Source organism: Toxotes jaculatrix, chromosome 6 (genome assembly GCF_017976425.1).
Source record: "Toxotes jaculatrix isolate fToxJac2 chromosome 6, fToxJac2.pri, whole genome shotgun sequence".
Lineage (NCBI taxonomy): Eukaryota > Metazoa > Chordata > Actinopteri > Toxotidae > Toxotes > Toxotes jaculatrix.
Window position 1 is genome coordinate 22,268,769 of NC_054399.1, and position 25,815 is coordinate 22,294,583.

The following is a 25,815-nucleotide window of genomic DNA, read 5'->3' on the forward strand; positions in this document are numbered from 1 at the left end:
CAAATGTGCCAGTTTCTGAGGTATAGTGGGGCAAAGCGACTGCCTGACAGTTAAACTTAGGCGTATGCATGCATGAAGTGCTGTGTCTGAAGTTAAAGGATACCGCAGGGGTCTCACTAACATGCCAGCAGCAGCAGTAGTAGGCATCTGATTCTGCGTACAGCAACGACACCCTGAACCCAACACCACCTGTCCCGCTCTCGTCTCAGAGACGGCATGTTCTCTCCTTTTAGGTCCCGGGGTGGGAGGCAGGGAGGAAGCCGGGTCGCGGGTGAATGGGTGGCAGGGTGGGCGGGTGGCTTTGGCAGCAGTGAGCTCCTGTTCTTGTTTGAGTCCGTAGTGAGCAAGAGACTGAGCGTTCAGTGCAGAGCTACGGGGGCCCGACTGTGTGATAACCAGCGCCCGCTGTCTCGCCCCATGTCAACGACCTGCTGCCCGCCGCCTGAGACTCCTTCGCCACAGGTGGCAGAGAGGCTGAGATAAGAGACACAGCCTGTGCAGGTGGACAAGAGGGACAGGAAGAGGGAGGTTTCCAACATGGAGAACTTCCTAAGGGATAAAGATGTTTGGATATTAGGGAGTGTGTGCCTGGTGGCCACTTTCCTGTGGCGACGGCTGTGGAACTTTTTTTCCGTCAAGAGGAGGGGAAGGACCACAGCATCAGACCTACAGGTAATGGGAGGAGAGGAGAGACTGGGTCAGTGCACCTGTGCTGAATGGGAAGCAGTGAATCTGGGAACTTGTCAGAGCCTCTTTCAATCAGAATGAACAGCAGAGTACATAATGTAAAGAATCAACACGCTGGTGTATATTACACTTAGTTATCATCTTGTGGATGGTGAAACAGAGCGATCAGCTGCAGGTCTGCATGAGCCAGAAATGAAGTAATGGATGTTTGCACCTCTTCACCAATGCTGCCTCAGAGTCACAGTGATATAACCTACAAAGCTCCCCTTACTTGTCGTTTTGACTGATTTGATGGTGTTTGTTGCCTGCACCAAGCAAAAAGTGTTTTTTTGTTTGTTTGTTTGTTTGTTTGTTTGTTTGTTTGTTTGTCTGCTGGTAACAGGATATATGAAAAACCTGTCAGTGAAATAGAATGAAGTTCAGTGGAAAGTTAGGTCACAGAACAAGGAACAAGTGACCAGGTTTTGGTTTTGGATCTGGATCCAGGAGTTTAAAGGATTTCTGAACATTACAACGGTGGAAACATTACTCTTATTTACACTGTACACTATTATACTCAATCTAGATCTGAGTCAGGAACGTCCTGGTCTTACAGGCTTTGTCAACTTTTTACCCGGCAAAGACAAATTTTCTGGACTTTTACTGAGAGAAGGAGCAGAATCATGTTAAATTAATAATAAATGAACAGACTCAGGAGACTGTGCAGCGTTAGATGATGTAGGCATTATCTTTCTAAATCATAATACAGTTAAATTTTCATTTTTTTGCTGCGTTCGTGGCAAAGCTTTGACCAGTGGAGCAGAGTGAAAGCTGGAGACACTGCACGTAGGTGGTTTAAGTATCACACCTCTGAGTTTGGAAAGAAGACCCTGGAATATTTGAGCTTGGTTGTGCTGGTATTATCTGTGGGTGGCCGATTTCAGTTCAGCTTTTGCTTTGAGAAGAGGTGATGTGAACAGACTGACATGGTCCACAACTGGTCTTCACCTGGATAAAGTAAAGGATTAGTTTAGTCTGGTCTGTGTGCACAGTGCAGCTGTTTTTACAGAAACTAAATGTATACTGTCTATAAAACCACTCAACTGATTTATCTCTACAGCTAGATTTAAATGCTGACGTGCACTAATCATGTTGGTATGAGAAAACAGCGTAACTACCACACTCTCTGGCAAGTGAAGCCATGTTTCATCCATCTCTGTCGAGCGTGTGAGCGCAGAGCGATCAGTGGAAAAGATAACGTCATCTTACACGAGTCGCACATTTGTCAGCAGCAGTGTCCAACAGTACTTAACTCCACCACTCCATCCAGATGAGCCAGTGCCCTCTGTGCCACGCATACCGTGTCTGGTATAAACCAGTTTATTATGTTAACATAATCCAGCAGGAAGCAAATGTAATTGCCTCCTCATAAAGTGTGAGAGCTGTGGTGCTTTTCAGCCGTTAAAGCCTGTCAGTGTCGGCTCAGAGGTTTTATTGGTCTCAGTCTCCTTGTCTCTGCTGACAGAAGGCTTATTACAACAAGATTTATAATGATAACTCTGTTTATCATTTCTATTACCCTGGACTCTTTAGTCCAAGCATGCCAACATGTTGTCAGCACAGGTTTTAAGATGAATAAAACTGTGATTAAAATAACAGATCAGACTGAATCAGTCAGAGCTGTTTGATATCTGGATGCAGAACAGGTTAATCCTGTTAAAGTGAGATCTGTCCAAGGTTCTGAAACATCTCATTACTTTAAACTCTGTGTGCGTCACCATGTGTCGTTCAGGCCAAAGCCCACTGTCCTGAACACACGTGGGAGTATCCTCAGCTGAACTGGGAACATTTTCTGCTTCAGCTTCAGGTTTGCAGAACAAGCCGGCCTGTAGCATCACGGACATTAGACAATGTGTGAAAAGAAAAAAGAAATGGACGGTTTAGTCAGTAAAAAGTGAACCAGATGGAAAAAAGTTTACTTTTCTGGGACTTTTTAGGGACTTTGTGAGACAGAGATCAGAGTGAGCTCCTCTTATTTCAGTGAAATGAAATGAAAGTGGTGTTTTTACTGCTACAGCTTCAGTGCTCTCACACCAACAAGTCATCTCGGAATCAGTCGCAGTATTTGAACATTGATTCATTCATCCAGGATTAAATGGTCAAACAGATTTCAGATATAAATACAGATAAATTCCAGAAAGACTTTGAATGTCATGGTTTACATCTTTTGCTCCAAGTTGGATAATACAAGAAAATATAAAGAGTAAAAAGATATTATTATTACAGTTATTATTTATTATAATTTATGAAGTTAAACTTAAACACATGTAGAGAACAGTGTAACTGTCATTAGCTAGTTTGTACTTTATTGGTGTAACTGCTTTAAAAACTACTTAATGCACCAAAATAGTTTATTATCGGGATAAAATGTGTTTAACTGTTGTGGGTTAAACCCAGTGTATGGATTTAAGAATGCATCTGTAATCATGGATCAGTCATAAGCTTCACATACATTCAACTGTTAAAGTCTTAACGAACCGCAGCCTGACTGTTCCTATCAGAGAGCTCATTCTCTGACACACAAATATGTTTAGAAGAGTTTTGTTCTTTTTTTGAGAGAGAAAAAAATGTGTGTTAGTATTTACATGATGCATCGATTTCAACTGTGACAAGTTAATAAACAAAAAATCCTAGAAAAATCTAAATACAGCATCACAAGTTTATCATCAAGATCCAGAAAAGGAAGTTGAACTCTATCTGTCTCTGAGACCAGAGACACACTGTGATCATACAAAAGGTTTAGTATGAAGCTTGTTCAGAGTAAACTGTAGCTTGTGCTAATGTGTGTGAGCATGACTAATGTGAGAAGGGCTTCTCCTGTCGCACATTCTCACGCTCACATAGCTCAGACGAAATTAGCACACAAACAAATAGAGGAGGGATAGAGGAACCGAGCCAGTGATAGCTCCACGTGATGGATTAAAGATTTTATGTACGGTACACAAAGAAAGACATAAGCCTGTTTTTTTGTTTGTTTTATGTTTGTTTTATACGGGTGTTCTGCAGGGCTCACTAAGTTAAATAAAACTTTTAAGACCCTTTTAAGATCACATTTGATGCAATGTAATACCTGTTTCATCGTCTGAGTCTGAGTTTGAAAGATATCAACAGGGATGAAATGGTCCACAATTATTTAAGTGCCTGAATTTACTGGATTTCATTGACTCATGTATATATATTGCATTTCTGTCACTCCTTCCCAGCTATGTATGACAATGATTTCTAAACGTATTCATAATTCTTCTAAACTAAATTACACTATATTTTGAAACTATTTTGGGTCATCATTTTTACGAAAATTATTTTCTGCATGGACCCAACCTGCCTTGTGTAAGCAGTCCATGCTGGTGGTGGTGGTGGGGTGATGGTGTGGGGGATGTTTTCTTGGTTCACTTTGGACCTTAATACCAATCAGTCATGTTCTGAATGTCACAGTCTGAGTATAGTTGCTGACCATGTTCATCCCTTCATGGCCACAGTTCACCATCTTCTCATGGCTCCTTCCAGCAGGATAATGCTCCATGTCACAAAGTTAAAGTCGTCTCAAACTGGATTCATGAACATGACAGTGAGTTCAGTGACCTTCAGTACCTTCCTCAGTCTCCAGACCTGAATCCAGTAGAACACCTTTGGGATGTAGCTGAACAATGTGACGGTGTGAAGGGAGTTTTTCATAATGATGAAACTCCAGCTCCCCTTGGCTTTACAGAGCTTTACAGCTTTATAGTTTACTACTGTATATGACACTGCCCAGTTACAGTGTCTCATAGACTACCTGCTTTATTTGTTAGTTTGGCTGAATTCTGGAAGGAAAGCAAAGCTAGAATTAGGCTGTTCAAAAAAAAAAAAAAAAAGAACTGAAGTGTTTCCTACATTTCACACTCAGACTCTTTAATCCTTGGCCCTCTACCAGCTCCAAGTTTCTCCCTCTGTCTCTCTCTGGTATGAAGACTCCGGGGGAATGTGCTGTTTTCGCCTGGACTCCTCTGGCCTCTCGGCTGGTGTCCACTTTCACACGTTTGCATAACTCATTACAAGCACAGTGCTGATGCATAGTGGTGGGGCCTGTAACAAACACACAAACAAAAACATACACACACACACTCAGTACGCACGAGCACAAACCGTGGCCTGTGCAGATGTTCATGTACAACTTGTGTTTTGAAAGGAACGGTTAAAATGATTTATCATCTTGTTGTCGAGGCTAAGAATACGGAAGTTCCTCTCCTGGTCTTCCCTCAATCCAAAACCTGTCAGCAGCAAACTGACAGGTACAGAGAGATAGAGAGAGTTATGTTTAGATTGGGAAGTTAAATTTATTGTCTGTGTGGGCTGAGCTCCTGACTCCGTGTGGCTGTTTGCCAGTAAAGAGCTGCAACTTATGATTATTTTCATTATTAGTTCATCTGTAGATTACGTCCTTGATTCATTTATAAATAAAATGGTCCATAAAATATCAGAAAAAAGTGAAAAAACAAAGCAAAACAATGTCCTGAAGCCTAAGGAGACGTCTTTTTGCTTGTTCTTTTCTGACCCACAGTTCAAGTCCCAAAGATATTTGATGACGTAATTTATTAATCTTAACCAAGATTAACCAATTAATTAATGTGAATTATACATAAAATCAGAATTCTGGAACAATACCTTTAAAGTGCCTTAAATCACTGCTTTTACCTGCAGATTCTCAGCACGACATGGCTGGCAACCTGAAGAGCACTAAAACCAAACACCAATGTATAAATGTATTTAGACTTGGATACACTGTTCTTTGTGATGCAGTGTGTTATCCAGCTCAAGCAAATACAGAAATTAATGAGTAATAGCTGCCTGGTTTAAATGAAACCCTAAATTCAAATGTCTAAAACACAGTGGTACAGAATAGTAAAAAAAAATGCAGTGATGGCGAAGTGTTATTTGTAGAAAAATTAGCTGAAACATGAAAATGCAAAAGTGTTATGTGTGAGGTTTGTGGTCTTGTTTCATCTGGAAGTTAAACTCATATTTGATTGCAGGTTATACAGCAGATCTTACATGGCAAACATTGTGTGATTAAGTGTGTGTGTGTGTGTGTGTGTGTGTGTGTGTGTGTGTGTGTGTGTGTGTGTGTGTGTGTGTGTGTGTGTGTGTGTGTGAGGGGGTGGGGGGTAGTAGGTCGGGGGTCAGGGTAACCAGAGAACAGCTGAGTGTGATCTTCCACCAAAATGCTGACAAAGATATTACTTCCAAATTTCCAGGTGGTCATCAGCAGTTTCTGTGGTAGGGTTCAGGACCTGTGGTCATCTGCTGCCATCTAGTGGTAGCATGATAGAAGTGCATCATTGTGGTTTTTAAAACCCCACAAAGCCTGGTCATGATTTCAGGTTTTAGCTTAATTACTTCTGATTTCGTAATTTTGGCTTTAATATTAACAAAGTTATATGACTGAATTTTCAAACATCAAGATATACTTAAAGCACCAAAAGTAAAAGTACTCATCCTGCTGAATGATGTACATGATACTACTAGTTAACAATTGTTGATCTGTTAACATGTCAATTAAAGACAAAGTAAATGATGATTACAGAAATACACTGATTGTAAATCACAGTAATACGTAACCACAAAATGATTAAAGTCATTTCAATAGCTCTGAGATTTTGGACCTGTTTGCTTATTAAAGTAACACAAATTTCAGATGAAATTATTTTCATCAAGCTGCAAGTTTACACCAGGAGTTTGTGCTGACACAGAGCGGAAAATGAGAGACAGACGAGACCCTCTGCTTAAATTCTCCACTAAGCTCTGCTGGTTTTTGTGTGAATGTGTTTGTGTGTTTTTTGGGGCGGTGGGATTGACAGTCATTCGGTGGGGTCAGAGGTCACCATTTATCCTGAGCCCTCTTTCTAACACTGTCAAGCCCAGTTGTCTACATGTTACGTAAGGCTGACAGCGAGCAGCAAACTCTCGATAACCGAGGGAAGCTGGTTTGTGTGCGTCTGTTTAGGAGTCTGCACACATACTTGTGTAGCTTATGTAACGTATTTAGGGGCTGGGGGCTAATAGCCCTCCCCAGCACAAACACAAATATAAATATATATACACACACACACTTTGCTGACGTCATTCAGCACCTTTATTCCATGAAAGGAATTTTTTAGTGTCTGTCTGAACGAACATTATCGCTGCAGCTGAACTGTGAAAGCACAGACTGTCATCGGCCAGTGGTGACACAAGTAGGTTTGTCAGATAGAAAAGCAGCAGGTGGAGCTGCAGAGATAATGTGTGGCCTTCTTTCCACTAACATGTACTCGCCAGACAGGCGTTCTCCACCAGCAATGGAAAAAAAAAAGGGTCCCTAAATAACAATTGATTCCATCAACAGCAACACACGCTGCAACATCAAGCACTGTTCAAACTTACGGAACATTATTCTGAATTTTAGCCAGGACATGTCCAAGGATACCAAAACAGGTGAAGGGGAAATGTGCACAAATAGATTGTGCAGTGTATAACTGCAGTCTTTACCATTACAAAACCCGCTGGATGCTGAATTTGGTCAGTCAGTATTTTAAGTCAGATGGACAGGATTTACAAGCTGATGAGGACCAGATGAACACAGTTATTTGAATGAAATTATTTTCGGTCTCGATCAGGCAGTGTGGGGGACACGATGTCACGATGATGGTATGGTGAATCCTTTGTGGGCAGGGATGCCAAATGTGGGGCGGGGGGGTTGGGGTAGGGAACCCTGGATGATTCAGGGGCCCCAGAGTTGGAGCAGGGCCCTGGAACATGCCAGAGATCAGAGAGTTGTCACTGAGCCGTTGTCAGAGGAGCCAAAATTTCTAGTCTATTACCAAGCGCCCCTCTTAGTCTGTCTGGTTTGAGGAGCAGGTGCAGGTTCAGCTCATGAATATTTATGAATATACGGCCTCCTAAAAAGTTTTCTTAATATTTTGCTGTTTGAAAATAAAGCGAAAATGAAAACGTACCCAACACGCTGTTTAATTAAAACAAAGAAGTGTAACAGAAACACAGTCTTTTTCTGAATGGGCAAAAAGTCTCACAATACAGAAATTTGTAGTTATTTACTTTCCACTTCTGCCTTCATTTCAGCTTTTACTTGCCCACTATTAAGGTCAAACCTCCGATCATCACAGCAGCCTCTGGCCTCAGCCACACATTTGTTGCATGTCACACAGTCTATTATTGTGTCTCTGGGCTAAAGCTGGTCTCATCCATGTTGTTCAACTCACTGCACTGCAGTGATGCTGGGTTACTGGACAGACTGCGGCACAAGCATAAGCATTATGTATTGTCCGTGTCTTCCTGCGGAGTAACTCTATACGTGGTGAGAGCAGCCGGGCTGCGTCAGCCTCATTCCTAAACAGCGCTCCTGTACCGCACCGGCTCTCATCTTACAACGCAACCTTTTCTGACGAGGGATTTCAGAGATTGTCCAACAGGGTACAGTTAAACCTCCCACTGCCCTCAACACCAGACCCAGACCCAATCATCCATCACCCTGCTAATACCCTTGTTGCTCTTTGTAGCAAGTACTTTGCCAGAGATTGTGGAATGTACAATAATGAACAATGAGTCCTGGTATAAGGAAATATTAGTATTGTTGCTATGGTTAACTTAATGGGAGTTTAAGACAGTAGTCACTGATTAAGAATAGTGATGTTGCAGTGCCATATTTTGTCATATGGCACAGTGGAAAACAAAGGCCTCATAATAGTGTAACTAATTTCCTGATCGGTGATCTCCTTTGTCTGTTCACTGAGGAAACATGTATTTCCATCGTACACACTGTACTCTGTCTGCACTTGCCCAGTGTCTTCTTTCATTATCACCTTAGCTGGTAAACAGCCACTGGGGATACGAGTGTTAGACCTGACAGCTGACAAGCTGTCTGTATTGGGAACTGTGCGAGGGGCAAACAGAGTATAGGTCAGGTTTTTCCGGTGCTGACAGTTGGGTGCCAGTATATAGGCGCTGGCGCTTTGTCACCCTGCCCACTCCAGATACTGTTGTACTGAGACGTGGAAAAGTTTGAGGTCAGTGGGCAAAGCCAGACACGTCCCAATACGTGTCAATAGTCTGTGTCTGTTCATGACTGTGGACTCGTGTGTCAGTATCTACATGTAAATCTGTGTCAGTTTGTCCTTTAATTCTTCACAACAACACATGTGCAGTGAGTTTCCTCTCCCATAATCCCCTTCTCCTCTTGCATGAACAGTTTTTAGGTGTCAGTGGCATCACCTGTTTCCTGTTTTCTTCCCTTGTCTTCTTGTCCCACGTTGCATGGACAGAGAGCCTATATTAGGAAACATGTAGGTTCTCTCTGAACAATGGACTCCAAATGAAACCAAACCTTTTTTAAAATTCCCTATGGAACCTAAACTTTTTTATCTTTGCGAAATATTTACTTGAGAAAATGTAAATGAGTGAATTAGAATCGTACATCAGCACAATATAAATTATTGTCAAAATAAACAAAAAATGTATTGCAATTAATACTATAAATATGATTTAAAAAACATGCATAAGCAGGATAGAATGAATGTGTAAAAAGGTTATGATAAATCATAATTAGATAGAAAAACACACTTTTAAAAATAGTCATTATATGCATTGATTTAATTTCTACTTAATTATAAAGTCAACATCCCAGGTAGACTGATAAAATATCCACTTTCTCTAACTTAAAACACGACTCATGGTGACTGGTGAAGAAATGTTTTCAGTGAGAAAATTTCGACCCTGGAAAATTAGTGGCAGTTATGCAATGTTCTGCTGACACATCTTCTGGGTCAAAACAAGTCAGTGATGAGAACCGAGTGGCATTTTACAAGGTTCAGAAATACCCACAATGCTTGTGTCTTTAACTGAGGTCCAAGTGGGTTATAAAGCTTTTGCGGCCTTGCGCATGCTCCCACCTGTCACCCCACTTCCTTTTGTGGAGCAATGTGAAAACCATAAACTTCCACATAGAATCTGAAAACAAGATTCACGTTTTGCTAACTACACTGTGTACTTATTACTGCACACGGAGAGACTTTTCTTCAGATCTTGAGCATCCGATTTGGAGATCTTCTGTTCTTTTTTATTGGCTGTACATTTTATTTGTCCTGTTTTTTACGGCGTCATATTTCAGTCCCAGATTCTTGGGATTCTGACACCTGACTGAAGGGCTTTTGAAGTGTCTCAAATGTCACATAGCGATCCTCTCCAGCATCTCTCCCTAACCCCCATCAATCCCCAACTGCACACACGAGCCCTCAGCTCTTATCACTGGCCACTCAGTCCCTGACGTCCAGAGGGGGCTGCACTTTAATTTGCAGGATAGCCGCTTGCTATTCTTACAACTCAACTCTGTGGTGCTGCACTGAGGGAGAGATCTCTGTTCTCCATCCACTTCTTTTCTTCTTTTCTTAGTAGTTTTGTCTTCTAAGTTTTTGTTGTTTGTCTTCTGTGAATCAGTCATGAGCTCCAGCCTTGTCAACTCTTTAGCCAAGGTTTATGACCCAAACCCTCTTCATGGTCAGAAACCTGGTGGAAGGAAGCTGTCTCTTAACGGATCAGACAAGTTCCAAGCTTCTTCCCCTTCGTCAACATCTACCTCCTCTTCCCAAGATGCTGCCCTGCGCTGCGTGGAGAGCCGAATGGACTCCCTGAGCTCTCAGATGGAGCGTTTGCTCAGCATGCAGCAAACGGTCTTGACCCGGCTGGATGGTCTGTCTCAGGACGTGAGGGGTATGGGACGGGATCTGGCCTCTTTCTCTGAAGAGGGCCAGAGGGGAAGACGTGGGTCAGGGGTGGAGGCGGCGTGCAGGGAGCTGCGTGGGGCAGTAGAGAAGACCAGCGAGTGGATGGAGAGTCAGGGACGCAGGCTGGAAGGGGTTGAGAAGCTGGTGGAGGGCACCCAGCAGGTGATCAGCTTCATCGGGGAGGTGGTGAAGAGCTCCAGGCTGGTGGAGCTGCTGTTCAGACAGCCTGGAAACAAGGCTAACAAGAAGGTGAGAGGTTTGACGAAGGTGAAAGGAGTGGCCCAAAGGAACCTCATGTTTTTCCACCTTAGAGTCTGTTTAGTTTTTTTTTCAGTTTTCATCTACAGTGCTTGAAGAAGTCGGTGAAGAGGAAGAAGTGTAACACAGTATTTCCTTAGCGGTTCTATAACTGTGTTCTGTGTCATTAATGGCAGCATGGTGAGGGGTGTAATTGCAGTGCGATAAGTGCAACAGATGCATTAAGTGCTGTCTGAGAGGCTGCCAATAGCAACCTCTTTATGGATCACCTGACCTATTTTCTATGGTATCATAAACAGCTGGCTCTAAAACCAAAGGATTTTGTGGTTTTTGAATTTCTTCTGTGTGTGTACGTCTCCTCTCAGTCCTGATACGGCTCCTTGTAAAGCTATTATTAGTTCTGTTGTACTTCAACCAGTCGTTCTCTGTAATGTTAAGTAGTTTTCCTTCATGCAGTGATTGTCTTTTGCCTCTGAGGTGTAAATGATTAGAGTCAGACTGGTTATCTTATCTTTGCCAAGTCTTTATCAGCAGAGGGTTTGACTGCAGCTGCACAGAGTCAGTGTAGCACTTAGCGTGGCCTGTTCTGAATAGGTGACATTACTGCAGTGATTGATTAGATGGGCTGGTGTCCTTGTATGTAACCACACATAGTCTGCATCACATTGTGCATGTTTTTTATTCGTGGAACAGTACGAAGAATGCACAGAGGACTGTCTCGTAGTTTTCACTGCCCTGTGTTTGGAGGATATGCGCGTGTGTGTGTGTTTCTGCGTGCGATGGAATATCCTCACATACTTGAATTTTGCTGATTCAGAGGCTGTTTTTGGGAATGGAAATGTGGTTAAGTAAACAGATTTGTTACACCTGACAGCTTCTGTCATGGCAGAGGAACCTGTGGCAGGGATCATCTGAACTTGTTCTTTGTCATGGATGTAAAAACACCAGTATCAGTAAAAATGATGCCTTTTATTGACATTGTCCTCGTATTATGTTCTTTAATCACAGAGCATTGCAGGTGGGAAAGTGTGAACAAACGTTTCCTGTGTTGTGTAGCATGTCGTCCGCTACAGATGATATGTGACCTTTCCTCTTTCTCGTGGAGGATGTATCCGTCCCCCAGAACATCATACTTGACTTACAGCCATAGCAACAACAACAAACACTCCGGCTTGCTGTCTGACTACTGTACAAATGGGCATATCCAATATGTATATAAATAAGACTCCTGACTCCATAACAGTAGAAATGACTTCTCCAGACCGTTTTCACAACTGAGAAAGAATTGCAGTAAATATGAGACTTTCATACCTGGTTCAAGTTTTGTCCATGTCAGCAGCTTTGTGGACTCAGAGTAGTATTTCACACTGGACTCCCACTTTGTATTGTGATGTAGCACACAGTGTAATGTCTAAATCTGATCCTTGTTTCCTTTCTCTACAACAAGGCAAAGGATGACAAGGATAAAGCCAAACTGAGCCTGAAGGGCTTGAAGGCCCAGAAGAAGAGGAAGCCCCCGGACACATCAGGTAAGCTTAAACAGGAAATTACATAGATAGAAGAAACATGGAGAGACAAGTCTGCTGTATTTGGACAATGTAAACCTTGTCCTGAGAGTGTTGTTGGAGGAAAGGCTGTTGTTCTTGACATATTTTGACGGTCAAAGCTTCTGTTTTCACGTGATAGTAATACTGAATGCCAATAAACATTTTGTTTCCCACTTCAGATTCGTCCTCCCTGAACGAGCCTGTGCTGCAGGAACAGGTGGAGAAGCTCAACAGGCAGAACACTGAGCATTCCCATGTCAGTGCAGAGGCTGAAGCCCAGAGGGGGGAGGACAGAGGAAGTGGAGGGAGAAGACAGGAGCCGGCAGAGCTAATTCTGGATGGACCACACACCTCCGCCATCCAGTCAGAGGAGAGGAAGAAGACAACCAAGGAGAGAGAGGAGGAAGAGGAGGGGGATCTCTTTGAGGACTCTGAGCATGAGGAAGGAGAGGAAGAGGGAGAAGATGTTAGTGCAGGACCAGCTGGAAAAGTGGAGGATGATGGGAAGAAAAGGCATAAAGGGGAGACGGAGGAGTTGTCAAAATCAGAAACAGACATTTGCAAGACCTCTGTCCTCCCACAGGAAAGGTATTTTTCCACAGAATCATTTTGCTGACACTGAATTATTATACATTTTTTTGTTTATTGTTTAATTTATTTTCATGTTCTCTGAGAAGTACATTAGGTGAAAATTAACATAAGGTGGAATTAAATTAAAGTGGTGGAATTTACTTCCCTCCTTTATGAATGTGTGTGCAGCTCTGAGGAGGTCAGTGATGTGGCCACCTGCAGCAAACGCCGCGTCACGGAGGAAGACCTGGTGAAGGACGACCTCAAAAAAAGCAGAGTGGACAGTAAAGCGGAAAGTGCTGATGGACAGGTGGTGGAAGGAGGGGAGCCACAGGCCTTTAAATCTGAAGAAGCAAAGGCGGAAGTGGAGCAGGAAGGGCAAGAGGGAGAGTCAGTGGTGAAAGAATTTACTATTGGTAAGATGTGAGATTTTTAGAATCAATGAATACATAAGAAGCAATCAAATATGTGGTACCATACATACAGCCTGTTGGGCATCTATAGGTTTTTACAACTTGTTACTATAAGGATGTGATACTCAGTTTTGGTGGAAATCAGCTGAGGAGGTATTTTTCCAGGATAATGATTAAATGACTACATCAACTTTTATTTTGAAATTGAGGCCTTGGCTCAAGTTTGTCAAATCCTGTTGTGCACTTTTATTTTTTTGTGGTTGAAAGAAAATGGTAAGTTTAGGCACAAAGAGATTTTTGAAGCACGTAGGACTCGTGACCCCAGTATTTCCAGAATCCTGGCCATGGTTCTGTTTGTCATGAACTTGTGATGAACATTTGTGCCAAATTCATGTGCAGCAGCCTCAACGTGTAGACTCGACTTAGCTGTTAGCTGGTGACATTTGACTTTTTGTTCCTCAGACTCAGATCCAGTGTCATAACACCGTGCCTGTTCAGGCGTCACTAATGTGTCAGTCGGCACAGCTGGCGGACCAGATAATGAGACGCTGGCATGCTGCTATTTTCATCCACTTTGTTACTGGGGGAACGAGGCCCACCATCAGTCTCTGTTTCCCTTTCTATTTTCAGCAAAAGTAATTTCCTCTGTCTCTTTGTTTTGTTTTTATTTCTTTTTTGTTTCCTCTGTTGTTTCTTCAGACTTGAGCCCTCCACCCCTGGCACCTTTCGACCACCGCATCGTGACCCCCAAACCCCATCAGATAGCCACCTATTACACTATCAACAGAGATGAGGTCCTGGGAGGGTGAGTGAGAAGAAAACCACAGAACTCCTGGCTCTTAGAACAGCTTTCAGGAGTTTGTTTCCTTTTCAGTTGCAGCCACAGACACTTCAACACATCAGCTTTCTCTAATGAAATAACAGAGGATCTCACACCCCGTGAACGGACGCCTAATAGTTTTTTCCAAGACCTTTTTATTGCCCCCGAAAGGGCAGATGATTGTGAGCCTCGGGGGGCACTTGTGAAATTGCGGGCCTCTCTGATGTAATAGACCGGTGCTAAATCCTGCCTCTCCAACTGGAGATTACCCTCAGCACGCAAGCACATTTCTAAAAGTACTGACATAATGGCACAGTACATACCCCTAATTACTGTATGACTGCAGGAGCCCATTATATTGCTGTGTGTGTATTTATGTAAGGGTTGCAACTAATGATTATTTTCATTATCAGTAAGTGTTGATCATGAAAATTCAAATTCTTTCTCTTCTCTGCCTCTGGTGTCTGTGCATGTGTTTGGCTCATGAATGTGTTTGCTTTTCTTTCATCAGGGGACGTTTTGGCCAAGTACACAAGTGCATAGAGAACTCATCTGGTCTGACGTTGGCTGCCAAGATCATCAAAGCCAGGAGCCAGAAAGAGAAGGTGCAGTAATGATCGGCCAGTGAATGCTGAGTATGAAGCAGAATACATGTTCAGCGATGGCACTGTGATGCCACTTTCCCCAGACAATCTAATGGACGGTTACTTTTATCGTTGCTAAGCACCATAAAGGATTGCATTTTAAAAATAGACTCAGCTCGACAGCCTCAGGGTCGTGGGCCTGTGTCAATCTGTCAACCTCATTGTGTCTTTCTTGCTCTGGGTCATCTGAAAGCGATGAGGCCGAGGTCAGGTGTCCGAGCATAGCTCTGTGGTTGCATTATGTTCTGAGATATTCAGAAAGCTCAGAGCCGACCAAAAGCCCACCAAACACACAGCCAAATCCTCGGCTGGCTCAAGTTGCCGTTACGGATCGTCTGTGACAAAGCTGACGTTGTTGGCACGTCCAGTCTGTCTGACTGTCTGCTCTGTTAAATTTACTGTCCACATATGATTGGACACTGTACAGTGCACTGAATATCCATAATCAAAGCCTGTGATGAAGCATGACCGCTTAGATCTTACTCTGATACTTTCGTTGATGTGTTTATGAAGCAGCAGTCGGCGGAGCTGACTTCAGTAGCTTAAAGGATTTTTCATCTACCACCTATCCACGCAGCTGCATGCTGTCTGCCTCTGCAGTGAACTTGTGCAGTTCATGTGTTAATTGACTTGTATTGTGTATGTTTAAGTATTTTCTGCCTTGCCTGTTTTTGTCTCCTCAGGAGGTGGTGAGGAATGAGATCCAGGTGATGAACCAGCTGAACCATGCAAACCTCATCCAGCTTTACGCCGCCTTCGAGTCACGCCACGATATCATCCTAGTCATGGAGTAGTAAGTCTACCTAACAGCACCTGCCTATGTGTGTATGTGCTCTAACATGTTAATACAACAGAGTTACAGGCTCTAACAGGCTGTAAATGTGTGTTTGCTCCACTTTGTGGTGTAGCGTGGAGGGAGGGGAGCTGTTTGACCGCATCATTGATGAGAACTACAACCTGACAGAGCTGGACACGGTGCTGTTTATACGCCAGATCTGTGAGGGGCTGCAGTACATGCATAAAATGTACATCCTACACCTCGACCTCAAGGTAAACCTGGTTCAGCTTTGGCGCTCACATTCTCAAAGTTAGCAATGCATCTCTCATTTTCCTCCTTTCACGGTCATGTTCTTTCAAATGCCAGTTTTCTCATTGCCATGCTTTCAGTTCCCCGTGTTTCAGAAACACAACTGTGTGATTCCTTTTTTTTTTTTGTTCTTTTTCAGCCTGAGAATATTCTTTGTGTGAGCAGAGCCACTAACAAGATTAAAATCATCGACTTTGGCCTGGCCAGGAGGTAAAATCTAACATCTGTTAACAGTAAACATCTTTGCCACCTCAGCTTTCATAACATGACTCTCTCAGTCCCGGGCACATCTCACATGGTTCTGCTGTGTTGTGTCTCTGACAGGTATAAACCTCGGGAGAAGCTGAGGGTCAACTTTGGAACACCTGAATTTTTAGCTCCTGAAGTCATCAACTACGAGTTTGTTTCATTCCCCACAGACATGTGGAGTCTCGGAGTCATCACGTACATGCTGTAAGTCGTCGATGGTATAGACAGTATAAAGACCCAGTCAGCGGTTTCCCTGACTTCTGTTTCCTTTCTGTTCAGCCTCAGTGGTTTGTCTCCGTTTCTGGGAGACGACGACAACGAGACGCTGAACAACATCCTGGCCTGTCAGTGGAACTTTGAGGAGGAGGAGTTCACGGACATCTCTGACGAGGCCAAAGACTTCATCACCCGACTGCTGGTGAAGAGCAAAAGCTGGAGGATGAGCGCTACAGAGTCCCTCAGACACCCCTGGCTGTCAGACAGGAATCTGCACTATCGACTAAATCAGAAGGTAAAACTATAATCCAGCATTCATGGTTCATTAATGACCACATCCACCTGAGCAGAGACTCATTTCAGCTGTCGTGGTCCTGACAGCTGTTCCTGTGTACAGCAGAAGGCACAAACATATTTAAACTGAAGAGAGATACTTCTGAATTAAAGAAATCCCAAAAGGGAAACTGAGTGATGAGATGAAGTGTGACAGACACCAGATATTCAGTTTTAAAATTCAGTGATTATTTCCAAGAAGAAATAAGGAAATTTCAAGATCTTCAAGTCTTTTTTACTTTAAGTTTTTTTTAACTTAGATTTAATTTAATTTATCAATTTATAATTTCTATTTTTAAATACATCCATTGGTTACAATTAAATGTTGACATAAATTTGTGTGCCACGCAAACCAGGGTTCAGTTAGTCATCTTCTCTCATTGCAGAAAAACAAGTGCCACTCCACACATGCTCCTCCTCCAGAGAGCCAAGCAGGTAAGACCAGTGTTTTCTTGCAAGCAAACAAACCCGGTGATCCGTTAGTCAGTCTAAAGCATCTCTCTCCTCATGCCACCTGGCTGCTTACTAACTTAACCAAACCTTCCTTTTGTCTGTTTCCCTCCCAGAAACACTGTGAGGCCCTCAGCATGCCTTCTGACAATGTAGGGCCCTGGAGCCCAACACTGGACCAATGCTGCTGTATACCTGTATGGCTACTGGAAAACTACTCTCTGCCTCGCATCTTCATGTAAGCTTAGCCCCGCAGCTTGTAGCTCTGACCTGAACAGTGTGAGGCACACACTTTCATTTGTCGGTGCCATCAAGGCATAAACGGTCTGTTAGCGTGGTTGCTGTCCTGTGGAGCGCAAAACTCAGGCTGAACCACAGAGGACTCTCTAGCTCTAAGGTGTGTAGCTAGCGTAGCTGCCAATGTAAAAAGAACGCATTGTATCCCCAACGGTGAATCAAAAACATTTGTTGTGTAACTTGTCACTTCTACAACTACGACACGTATCACAGCCACCGTAAAGAAAATCCAGCACTGCTGTTCTCTCACTGACAGTGATCAGCTTGTCATGTTGTCCTGGTTTGTTGCATGCTTTGCACTTTTTGGCCTGTTTCTCCGAGATTCAGCGAAACAAAACATAGACTGAATTCTATTATTTAAATAATATATTTTTGAGGATACTGAGTTTATCTTTCTTTTGAAGTCTTATTAAATAAAATTGTATTTGTTCTCAAACATAAGCTAAAAACACATTTAGAACTTGGCTGAAGTTCCACTAATGTTAATTTATTTTGTATATAACACAGTAACACTTCGTATCTACCGTTCCCCTGAAAAGTGAGAATATCTCAATGACTGAATACGTCCTGGTCTGTGTCATGTTCAACCCACATTTCTGGTTCATTTTCACAGTAGACTGGATTGCCTTCTGTATGCAGTCATGCCGCTAGCTCGCCTTTGCTTCGGCAGTTTGGAGTAGCCCTGTCACCTTCCATGAAGGCATAACGAACAACAGAATACTACCTATGAATGATTCATGTTTATGACTGAAGTGGATTCTTATGTTCATTTATTTACTGGTTCAACACCAGTCTGTACTTGAAGTGCAAAGCTTTTATTCAAGATGGGATGTTTTTCAGGGGAGACAAACAGGATTTCACTTATCCGTCGTGTGTAAAGTCACAGTTCAGCTTGATGGATTGTCCCACTCAGTTCTTGGCTGTTCCATTTGAAAAAGCTTTGTGATTTTGAATACTTGTTTATTTGAATTTATGATACTTTTTTTTTTCAAGTTTTCTTGTGTAAGGAGACATAAATAAAATGTAGAATATAAATAAGGAAACAATAAAGCACACTAGAAAATAATAGAGTGTTTCTTAATAATGTATTTCTATTGAAATAAATAACAGAACTTGAATATAAAATTTGTGTGACCATTTGGAAGTTATACTGAAATAAATACAATGAAAACGTGTACGTACATACATAGAGATTGTAAAGGCCTTTTTACAGAGTATATCAAGTAGATAATGCTATATTATGCTATAGCCACTAGAGAGCAGCATATCTAACTAAAAACAGGGAACAGTACAAAAATTAAAACAGAAATGATTTCATTTCTGTCAATGTTCTGTTTGAATCTTTGTAGTAATGGATGGCTGTCCAATGATTATGGATTGCCCCACTCAGTTGATTATTGCAACATTAGTGAAGTCACTTCACACAGTAAGCTGCTGAGAATCCAAACTTCATTTAACAACTGAGAACCAACTGTAGTCCCCTCAGTATCATTCACCTGAAAAAATAAACACCTCTCTGTGCACGCTGAGGGATTTTTGGCTGTTGGGAAAGACAAGAGGAGAGTGAGAGCGAGAAGATAACTGATCTGGACACAAAAAAGGGTATTTCTCTCATCACTGGATGTTCTGAGGCAACAGATGGTTTCTTTGCTGAGAAATAGAACTTTTTCCCACAAACATACCAGACAATGAACTATAGTTCTGGGTTTTATGCTGTCACATGAAACCTCTTTATGACACATGTATTGAAATTTGTGTTGCCATCTACAAGGGAAACGTTGCTATCCACACATCCGTCAAACTATCGGATTGCCATGCGAAAATGAGTTTCATTTATCCGTGTGAATCAAAATTCTGAAGCGAGTGATGGAGGAAACAGAAGAAGAAATCCAGCTCCAGCCAAAATTCATTTAGTTAACATAAATAATTTCACAACCTCATCTCGATTAAATCTCCAAGATCTGTTTATTTCTGCCTCAAGGTCCAGTAAAATATACAGAGACATGCTTTCTGTTCGGCAGTCATGGGATAAGGCGTATAGATAATGGGACATGAGGATATTCACCATCCGAGAGCTTACAGGTGTCACTGATTGAAGGCAGATAGATGTACTGTAATAAATCTTCCTCCTTCACTTTTGTGATTTTCAGTAGGGTTAGGGTTCAAAACAATCACCATCTATCAGTTTCATCTATCAGGTGCATTCATGTGGAATAGCCAGCTGATTGGCCTGGAGTTTCAGGGCCAAGGTAAAAATGCTAAATGAAATGTGTAAATCAAAGCGAAAATAACACAGAGCAGCTATGGTCACGAACCGTCGGCCATTTAAAAAAAACAACTAAATATCATCGACACTTACTCTTGCTGTGCAGCAAAGCAGGAGACGTGAGCATGGAAATGACACTGAAAACAAGACCTTTAGACATTTGGCTGATTTTTAAATAGTTTGGATATTTTTGAAGTAGTTTTTGTTGTAATAAACTAAAAGATATGACAGGAATTATTTCAATAAAACAGATAGAGTACGTGGTCTGTTGTGAAACAGTGAAGATTCCTGTCCTGAATTATTGTTCCAGTCTGGCCCCGAATTGAACCATGGATGCTGTGGCCAGGCAGCATGATTCCCAACCATTAGGCCACAGGGGCGTCTTCCTCTCATCATCTCGATCCAAGGACTGTACAGCATTGCACCTGCATTTGTTGGTTCTCCATTCAGTTACTGAGGTTTTCTTTTTCTGTAATTTGTCTCTAATCTGTGTTCATGTTTCTTTTACATCACTGTCATTAAGGTGCAATGAAAACCAGCAGGTTGTACCAGAACTTGAAATGATGGTAAACAGACTGCTGATGGTTTTTCTCAGGGTGTGTCAGCTTTACATCTACAGAACGGCAGAGTTATGGGTCTCAGTTCTGCACAAAGAAAAGAGGGAGTGGAGCCATTTTTCCTTTTTGTTACTACTGACCCATTTGGGAAGCTTACTGGCTCATAAACAGTTCAGGAGGGACGGGTGCATGCCAAAGGGGACACGAACTGGGATCCTTCAGAAGGACAAAAGTGCAACTACCAGGTGAATTGCTGCCTGCTCAGTGAGAGTGACTATCCATCTCCGTTTCTTTCAGTTGAACTCTGAACCCTGCACCCTTTCCTGTTCCCACACACACAACACGTGTGAAGCTCTCTGCTCAGCATTAGACACACAGTCAGAGTCAAATACCTCGTAACACACAGCGAGACACCTGCTGCCCAAACAAGAGAAGAGAAGAAGAAGAGCCCCGAGCTGTAACAGAGCTGCATGTTGTTCTCTTTTGATCAGGCAGGGTGGATGAGCAGACTGCTGTGCTTCTCAGGACCCCAGGCACTTGTTTTTTTTTTTTTTTTTTCCCCTTATATGATGATATTTATTTTAGACTGTAATGAAATCCCACCCCCCATCATTCTGTGCTCTCTGGGAAGTCAGGCAGTGAGAGAGGGCTTTCACAAGGCTACTGACGCTCTCAGCTGGAGCAGATGTTGTCATACATGGTCAAATGTACAAGAATAATAAGAGATTAGGAGCTGCATGGAGTGTTTGATCGCTCCCGTTAAGAATGAATTCCTCTGCCGCGTCTGTTTCATCAAGTTCTGCTCTTAAAGTTGTGATTATTTTGGCCGACTCACAAACTAGTTCTATAAAAACACACCTTTTTCCACACTTTTATCATGTACAGTATATTCTGTATTTGGTTCTTTCCATGCTTCATTGAGGATATTTATAATTTGCTTGACTGGCAAACTCAAACTAAGATCCCTGCCACAGCACTGCAGCAAATAAAATGTTCATCCCTCTTTTCATTGTACACACATTTTCCCATGTCTCAGGCTGATTCGTGTGGTGTTCTTGGAAAAATTAGGGAATTTTATTCAAATTAGAAAAAAGGTTTCTGTAGGTTTGAACCATGCTTGTCTGGCCCAGCTTGCGTCTGTGAGGCAGAGCTTTCTCCAGATTGAATATTTGAAGCAAACTTTTCTCACTAAACAAAAAATAATATTCACAAAGTGCTGATTCAACATACTTCCTGAAACATGAAACCACCAGATGTGTCAGCGAAACTTCCCTCTCTGTATTGTTTGATCAGGATGTTCAACGGACCACACTCACACCAAAATTTGGCAGGGAAATTACTTTTCATATTTTATGGTGTGTTTTGTATTTGGACTTTGACAGCGCTGCTGTAAAACTGATATGCTGAAGGTTGAACACTTGTGCTTTGTGCTTGTTCCTGTGTGTAGGCTTCCCAAACTTTCATTTAAAACCCAGAACGTGGCTATGTGAGTGTTGTAGAGTTGGATTCTCTGATACAATCATTTGTGATTCTGATTTAATGCATTAATGTCATGGGTTTCTCCCAAAAATGTTCCTGGGGGTAAATGAAACAGATTTTGCTTCTTGAATGACACTTCTTCATGGACGCCTCACAGATATTATGCAGATGTAATAATGATCTCCATGAACAAAGTAACTGATGAAAGATGCAGAACTCTTCAGTTGTTACTCAAGCATCCGTGGCCTCTCTTACTCCTTCTCTCCTTTATTTTGATTCACACACTGTTAGTAGTACTGAATGCCAACAATAACTGTTAACTTCTTTAACACTTATAGTTAAGGTGTTAAGTGTTAAGGCCTCTTCCCATCAGATTACATACTAACATTGCTATCATGAATGATCATAAAGTACTCAAACAAAGCAAAAATGATCCCTCTGTCAGTGATGCAATTTATTCTTCATTGGCTGACTTTATTTGCATCAACACGCACATTTAAGTGTACACAGTCAGGGATGCAGCCTCAGTGGGCTTTCAAATTAGTTTCAGAGTGGATGGTGGTGCACTTGTCCCTCCCTCCTGCAGGTGTCGCTGTGATATAAACTGACCCGACCTCTCAGACTCTCTGCTCTCTTTGGTTAAATCTCCTCAGCTGCTTCTACTTGCTCTTCTCCCATTGGCTGATTTCAGGGCCGCTTCCTGCTACGTCTTGCTCTTAACGGAGGTGTGTATTCGGTTTGGATGCTGAGGAGGCTCGTCGGTGGCCGCACACTGTGAACGCACAGACGGTTTGTGTCGGTTCTGTCGGTCGCTGTGGCACCAAACTGTCGACATCCAGCCGGTCAGAGATGGCCCAGTGCTCCGAGCCTGCTAACGTTAGCTCCGAGGTGAACGGAGAGCTGAGGAAGGAGAGGAAGGTGGCCGTTATCACCGGCATCACCGGACAGGTAACCGTACTCAGTCAGACCCGATCCAGTATCTGTAACTGTGTGACCGACTTGTTCACAGTCACGAAGACTCACGTTTACCGCTGCAGCTTTTAAAAACATCTTAGTGTCTCCGTGGTCGTGGTTTCATTAAAAACCCGGTCTGTTAAATCCACGGCACATAAGTTAGTCTCTGATTCGGCATTTAAATAATGAGGAAGTCCCCCCCCCCCTCCCACACACCCAGCCCGTCAGCCCTGTCAGGTCTAGATAAAAAAAAAAACAACATACTTAGAGATGACAAATCTGGACTAGATTAACATCAGACCAGGTCAATGTCACAAATCAGCTCACTAGGCTTGTCAAATCTGCACTACAACAACCCTGAGAAGTTAAATCCTCTTTAAAACACAGTTTCTGATTTTTGAAAGCTTTATTCTGTCTCTATAAGAAACAAAACAAAAAAGTGCAGTTTCACTGATTATTCCCCACAGCCAGGCCACATCAGACCAGGCCTTGCTCAAACACCACTATCCCCAGACTTGTCAAATCTGGACTAGATTAACAGGCAGACTGTAAAGACTGTTTAAAACACAGTATCACATTTGCCAAACCTTTTGCTGCTTTTTACCCATCTAGACCATAATGGACCAGGTGATGGGCAAAAACACTTCAGACCACATACTTAGACTTGTCAAAAAAGGACAACTGTTTTTTAAACAGTGTTTGGCTTCTCAGTGGTGATCTAATCCAGATTTATCAATGCTAGCTTTTCTGGTATTTGATCTAGACCTAGACCTGGTCTGATGTGGTCTCGGTGGGGAAAAGAAGCAGGGAAATTGCCCTTGTTTTTTATTTTCACTGAAATCTGAAACTGTGATTGAATTGTTACTGGAGCCCACCTGTTAATCATGTCCAGGTCTGACAGGTGTGCTGTAAATGTGTGGGTTTTTGAGCACGGAGCTCGTCTGTTGTTCTTGCAAATGCAGAGAAATCAACATTATTTTGAATAAAATAAAAGTTTCACATATCTGAATTTGGGTTTGAAAGTATGCTGAGGCTTTAACTTAGATGTCTAACAACCTTCCACAACAATAAATGGATTAAATAATGAAGCATTGGTTGCCCAGTACTGGGATTTAATTTTGAATTCCTAATCAGAAACCAGCTTTGTGTCCTGTTAAATCTTCATTTGCCCTAAAACTTTATCTTTCTTTCCTTTTGTCCTCGATGTTTGAGGTGAATTAAACCCTTTTAATGACTAAAGCTGCTTGACTCACACTGAAGTGCCTGAAGCTGTCGTCACCTTGAATGAACTTTCTTTCCCCTTGATATCAGATTATTTCCTCGTCCTGTAATCTGAAAACAACTGCTTCCACTGAACCTACAAGGAAGTTTATTACTGCTGTTACTCATTAGCCGCCTAACTCCAGACAGTTGGGCAAGCAGCAGTTTTTAGAGGATAGGAATTCTGGCTTAATGCTCCCTCAGTAAAGAACCTGTCAGTGCTTTGATGGAGGTGAGGAGGTGTGAAGATACAGGATAGCTTTGGGGAAAGGTGGCCCTCCTCCTCTGGGTTTTGCAGGCGGGGCAGTGGAGCCGCCGTCCGGAGGGGAGCCACTCAAATGCTGAGTGGAAGATGTGTGAGGGGTCTTTGGTGATCTTGCCTGCCAGCCCAGGTGCCTGTTGGTCATGTATGTGTACATGTGAGTTCGGACAGGCAGGCTAATGATCTGGGGGCACACTGAGACAGTGCTCTGCAGCCAGTTTCTGTTCTGGAGGCTGATGGAGTGGAACCAGCAGGTTATGGAGAACTCAAGTAAAATACAAATACTTTAAATGTGTTTTACTGACAATCCATGTATATCAGTGAGGGCAGGCATAATAACAGAAGAAACCTGTGTAATGCAATACAATTCAACAGCACAGACCACATCCACCGAAACCCAGATGGTTCAGCATCTGAGTCTGAATAGGATCTTAGAGAGGGCAGGTAGCAGGCTGACCTCACTCTGACATGTTACCCACGGCACACTGTTTGCCTAAAGGATCATAACCTGAGCAAAACACCTGAACAATGGGCAGCGAGGCGTGTCAGCTCGGCAGAACTGGCTCTACTTGTATTTCTGTACAGAGTGATAGTGATAGTATTATCAGCCTTTGCTGTTGTGTTGCTCTCATGGCTTTGCTTCTTGTAGTTTCTTCGCCTGGAGGACAGAGAATTGTGTCATCATCGTGGTCACAGTGTGAAAGCACAAGGACCCATAATTAATTCTGTCATGAAAAACTCAGACCTCAAAGTCAACTGAGGTTGACCGACGATGTCCCAAATTAGATTTTTCTTTTTACTCTCATATACCGATATTGGTATCAGCCTTTAAAAGTTGAGCAATGTTCAGCCTGTTGTTTTATTATTCACAAGTTTTATCTTGATCTGTGGACAGATGCACATAAATCAATAGAGTGTGTGTAGCTCTTGTGTGTGTTTTTTTCTGTGTGAGTGTGTGTCCTTTGTGGTAGCATGCACATGCAGAGGAGCATTGCGAGTTTATGATTTGCATCAGAGCAAATCAACGACGGGGAATAAGCGGAGACTCTGGGAATGTTTGATGGCTTGAGGTGAAAGTTGTCAGTTGACCGTTCCCAGACTTGCAGCCCTTGGAGAGACCAACCATCGGTGGTCTTGGAAAGTCATTTTCAGCATCTCGCATTCCTTCGTCAAGCTGCACTTTCCGAAGCTCCTTCTCCCTTTGCCCTCTTTAACAGGAAAAAAAAAGAAGAAGAATAACAGTGTTAATTCATTTTTATTCTGCCGGTCATGGCGTAACTGTTCAATACTGAGAGCCCATGTAGAAGGCAAGCAGGCAGGCATCTGGATAGACCATCACAGAAGTCACTAGCCAGGGCCATGGGGGTCACAGTGATGCCATAAATCGCCTGGCTAACTACTGTTCATAAATTTCGGGGCAGCATGCTGCTCAGTCTGAATATCTTTGACTGCTGTCTCAGTGTGAAGTATTGGGGTGAGAGGGTGTGAGTTATGGGAGACCACCTGAGTGCCAAGGCAGAGCTGCAGAGCCGGGCAGGGGCTCTGGCTGTTACCGCTGTTTTACGATCCGGGGTTATGAAGAGGACAGGTTCAACCTCAGTGTTTGACAGTAAAACTTTACTTTGGCTTTGAGGTTCACACTTCTCTCTTCGGCTCAGTTGGGAAAACAATGCTG

General features: G+C 42.7%; 2 protein-coding genes across 3 annotated transcripts in view; both read left to right on the top strand.

Moving 5' to 3' along the window:
* Nucleotides 1–289: 289 nt before the first annotated feature.
* On the top strand, nucleotides 290–18,477 carry mylk4b (myosin light chain kinase family, member 4b). Of its 2 annotated transcripts, none has more exons than XM_041041233.1 (13): nucleotides 290–672; nucleotides 12,184–12,265; nucleotides 12,463–12,871; nucleotides 13,043–13,269; nucleotides 13,966–14,071; nucleotides 14,598–14,691; nucleotides 15,414–15,523; nucleotides 15,639–15,780; nucleotides 15,957–16,027; nucleotides 16,142–16,270; nucleotides 16,346–16,577; nucleotides 17,002–17,050; nucleotides 17,182–18,477. In XM_041041233.1, exons 1-13 carry the CDS (start codon nucleotides 538–540, stop codon nucleotides 17,190–17,192), a joined length of 1,797 nt encoding a protein of 598 aa, XP_040897167.1. In that variant the 5' UTR covers nucleotides 290–537; the 3' UTR covers nucleotides 17,193–18,477. The 2 variants fall into 2 exon arrangements, with proteins under 2 accessions (XP_040897167.1, XP_040897166.1); XM_041041232.1 differs by lacking the exon at nucleotides 290–672 and adding an exon at nucleotides 10,077–10,727.
* A 3,901-nt stretch (nucleotides 18,478–22,378) lies between these two features.
* The window catches only part of gmds (GDP-mannose 4,6-dehydratase), a 148,015-nt gene continuing 144,578 nt past the window's right edge, over nucleotides 22,379–25,815 (top strand). The window contains exon 1 of the mRNA XM_041039782.1: nucleotides 22,379–22,612. Within this exon, the coding sequence (XP_040895716.1) occupies nucleotides 22,514–22,612 (99 nt within the window). The 5' untranslated portion in view covers nucleotides 22,379–22,513. The remainder of the gene's footprint in view (nucleotides 22,613–25,815) is intronic.